The sequence below is a fragment of the Cyprinodon variegatus genome, unplaced genomic scaffold (assembly GCF_000732505.1).
Source record: "Cyprinodon variegatus isolate N-32 unplaced genomic scaffold, C_variegatus-1.0 Scaffold1418, whole genome shotgun sequence".
NCBI lineage: Eukaryota > Metazoa > Chordata > Actinopteri > Cyprinodontiformes > Cyprinodontidae > Cyprinodon > Cyprinodon variegatus.
The window spans coordinates 158,625-161,284 of NW_015151871.1; the positions used below are offsets into that span (position 1 = coordinate 158,625).

At 38.7% G+C, this 2,660-nt stretch overlaps 1 protein-coding gene across 1 annotated transcript in view; it reads right to left on the reverse strand.

Moving 5' to 3' along the window:
- Window positions 1-1,823, reverse strand: part of LOC107103311 (sarcoplasmic/endoplasmic reticulum calcium ATPase 2-like) — a gene marked incomplete at its 5' end in the record, with an annotated part of 22,267 nt that extends 20,444 nt beyond the window's left edge. Inside the window, one exon of the mRNA XM_015402968.1 lies at window positions 1,657-1,823. Coding sequence (XP_015258454.1) covers window positions 1,657-1,823 — 167 coding nt within the window. The remainder of the gene's footprint in view (window positions 1-1,656) is intronic.
- Between the last annotated feature and the right edge of the window lie 837 nt (window positions 1,824-2,660).

Genomic DNA, 2,660 nt, shown 5'->3' on the forward strand with positions numbered 1-2,660 from the left:
ACACACAGCAGCACTCAGTGAATATTAACCAGCAGCTACTTCAATGTTTAAGTAAAAGTTAGGAGACTTTTACTTAATTAGGGATGCAAACGAAAAATCTGTTCGTTAGACATGCAGACATTTTTAAGCTAAAAATGGCAACAGATTGTAAGTTCATACATCATGCATTAGTATTATAATGCAAGAAGCTTGAAAAAACATAGTTTAAATGTTCTTCTTTACTATAAAAGCTTGGCTTCTCAGAGGACCATGAGTCCCAGTTACAGGTTAAAATTAACATGTTTTTTAGTTTTATTATTGTACAGACAGAATCAGACTGCAGAGCTTCTACGTGTCTTTAAGTTTTGTTTCTTGCATCATTATATTAGAAAAGAGGTTCATACATCTTTTTAAACAGAGCACAGAGAGAAGCAGAGAGAGCTGCAGGTTTAAGGTGGAACTGATTTACTGGGACATGCGACATGCTATGAAATGTATCTCAAAGTTTGCAAGAAAAAATATGCTGTGCTATATTTAAAATGCAGCATATCCATATTTTTCTGGATGGATGGAATTGAAATTGTATTTCTAGGGTTGCATGATGTATCAATTTTGGCATCAGAATCGCGTCTAATTATTTTTATACATTGATGTTTTTGGGCCGTATATATGTAATGCACTAAAAGGCATCTCTCTAACATCTATAAGTATTAATATTAGTCCATTATGGTTCTCTTGTGTCAACAATAGGAAAGCATGAAATGAATGAAAATATCTCATTTTTGGAAAATACAAAAACCTGAAAGCGTTCAGGTTGAGTAACTGTAGGTCCATCATTTTCACCCTTAGAGCGCCCCCACCAACTTTCATCACAAAATTACACCCTTGAACAGATTAGAGTAAAATCAACTGGACAATCTGTGGCGTCCATGGCGATAAAGTTAAACTATGTTGGGATCACAGGAGATTCTTTTATCATCGATCCTGCTCTCACAGGATCAGTTGGATTCAAAACACCAAAGAACCAACGGCTTGTTTTCTCTGTTGTATAGCTTTAATAAAGTGGCTGATGGCAATAAAGCTGAATCAAAGCATCTTTTATTTTTTATGATATTTTATTTCATAAAACAACAAACCCTAGCTAGCTGCATAGATTAGTATAGTCGCAGCTGCAGACGGATTTCCATTTCATTATGGTCCGGCCTCCAGAGCCGCAATGGATAACAGTCAGTTATCCATCCCCCCCGGTGCTTGGACCGCTCTCTGCGATCGGATTACCGAGGGGCCGCCTTCCCCATCCAGGCTCAGCAGCCTGCTACCCAGAACCGCTAGCACCGCACACAGGGCTGGGTTGTCTGCTATCTTACTGATTTATTTTATGCTATACATCAAAAAATGCTGGAATTTTTTTCACTTGTGATGTGGTTAAATTTGAACGTTCTATCAAATGAGAGAGTGTTTTCTATTTGACCTTTAAGATCAGATAACTAAACCACACTTTTTGCAGAGACATTCAAAGACTTTTCTGATTTTCCTTTCTGTTTATAGGAAGGTTTAGGAAAATACATTTTCCAAACAGTTTTCTCTTCTTTTCATGATGAAAGCAGGAAACTGATGGATCATAATCGATCTAGCTGATCTTTTCCACAGTAATGATTCCTTACAGCAGAGACCTACCGAGAACAGCATGTTCTTCTTGTCCTGGTTGACAGCCCTGGGGTCCGGTACAGGATCTGTGTGTTTGAGGACAGACACGGACTCCCCCGTCAGAATGGACTGGTCCACCCTGAGTGTGGTGGAGCAGATGGAGGTCAGCCGGATGTCTGCTGGCACCTTATCGCCAACTGGGGGTTAGATGGGACAGAAAGTATAGCTTCGTGGTTAGCATGTTAGCGTTCCTCACACAAAGTGAACACAAGGTGAACAAGTCTGGATTTTTTGGGCAGGTTGCCACCCAAAACCAGAACATTGTAGAACTTTGCTTTTTAAGTCATAAGTCTGAATAAGCATAAAACTTCTAGAACATTGTTTTCTGGACAAAGCGGGTGCAGAAACGTGGACCATAGTGGGTCGTAGTGCAGAAAACAATATCAGTCCATCGCATCCATTAACATAATGATGAACCTTAATCTGATGGATTCCAGATTAGGATGAGGCCGTCGCTCTTCTAGCTAAAGTTTGGTCCAAACAGGGTCAGATGGTGGCAAAGGCTATTCAAACAGTGTCGCCCTGGTTACTACAGTCATCCACTCAGATTGCTTTTAGCTTCAACTCACATTGATTAATGCTGTTTCAGCACTTTGGACAGAGGCATCTGGATGACTGAACCTGTACCAACCTACTTTTTCCAAGCACTGCAGCGATGAGTTCACTAAGTTACTGTTTTCCAACTTTCTCTGACTTGTGTATACCTTGGGGCATTTCTTCTTACCATAAGTATTCCCTTATTAGTCAAAAGTACTGATGATTGTCCAAAGGTGGAACGTACAGCAGCTAATTATAAAATAAATACTATTTTACTTAATCTTTTAATATGAACATTTAATTCTTATGCATTTTATTCTTTCAATCTCAATTAAAACAGCAACATAAGTATGTTGCCTGGAAATTAGAGAAGATTCAGAATAAATAAAAAATAAAATCAGATTATGAACCTGTATTCATAAAGCCAGAGTTCCTTT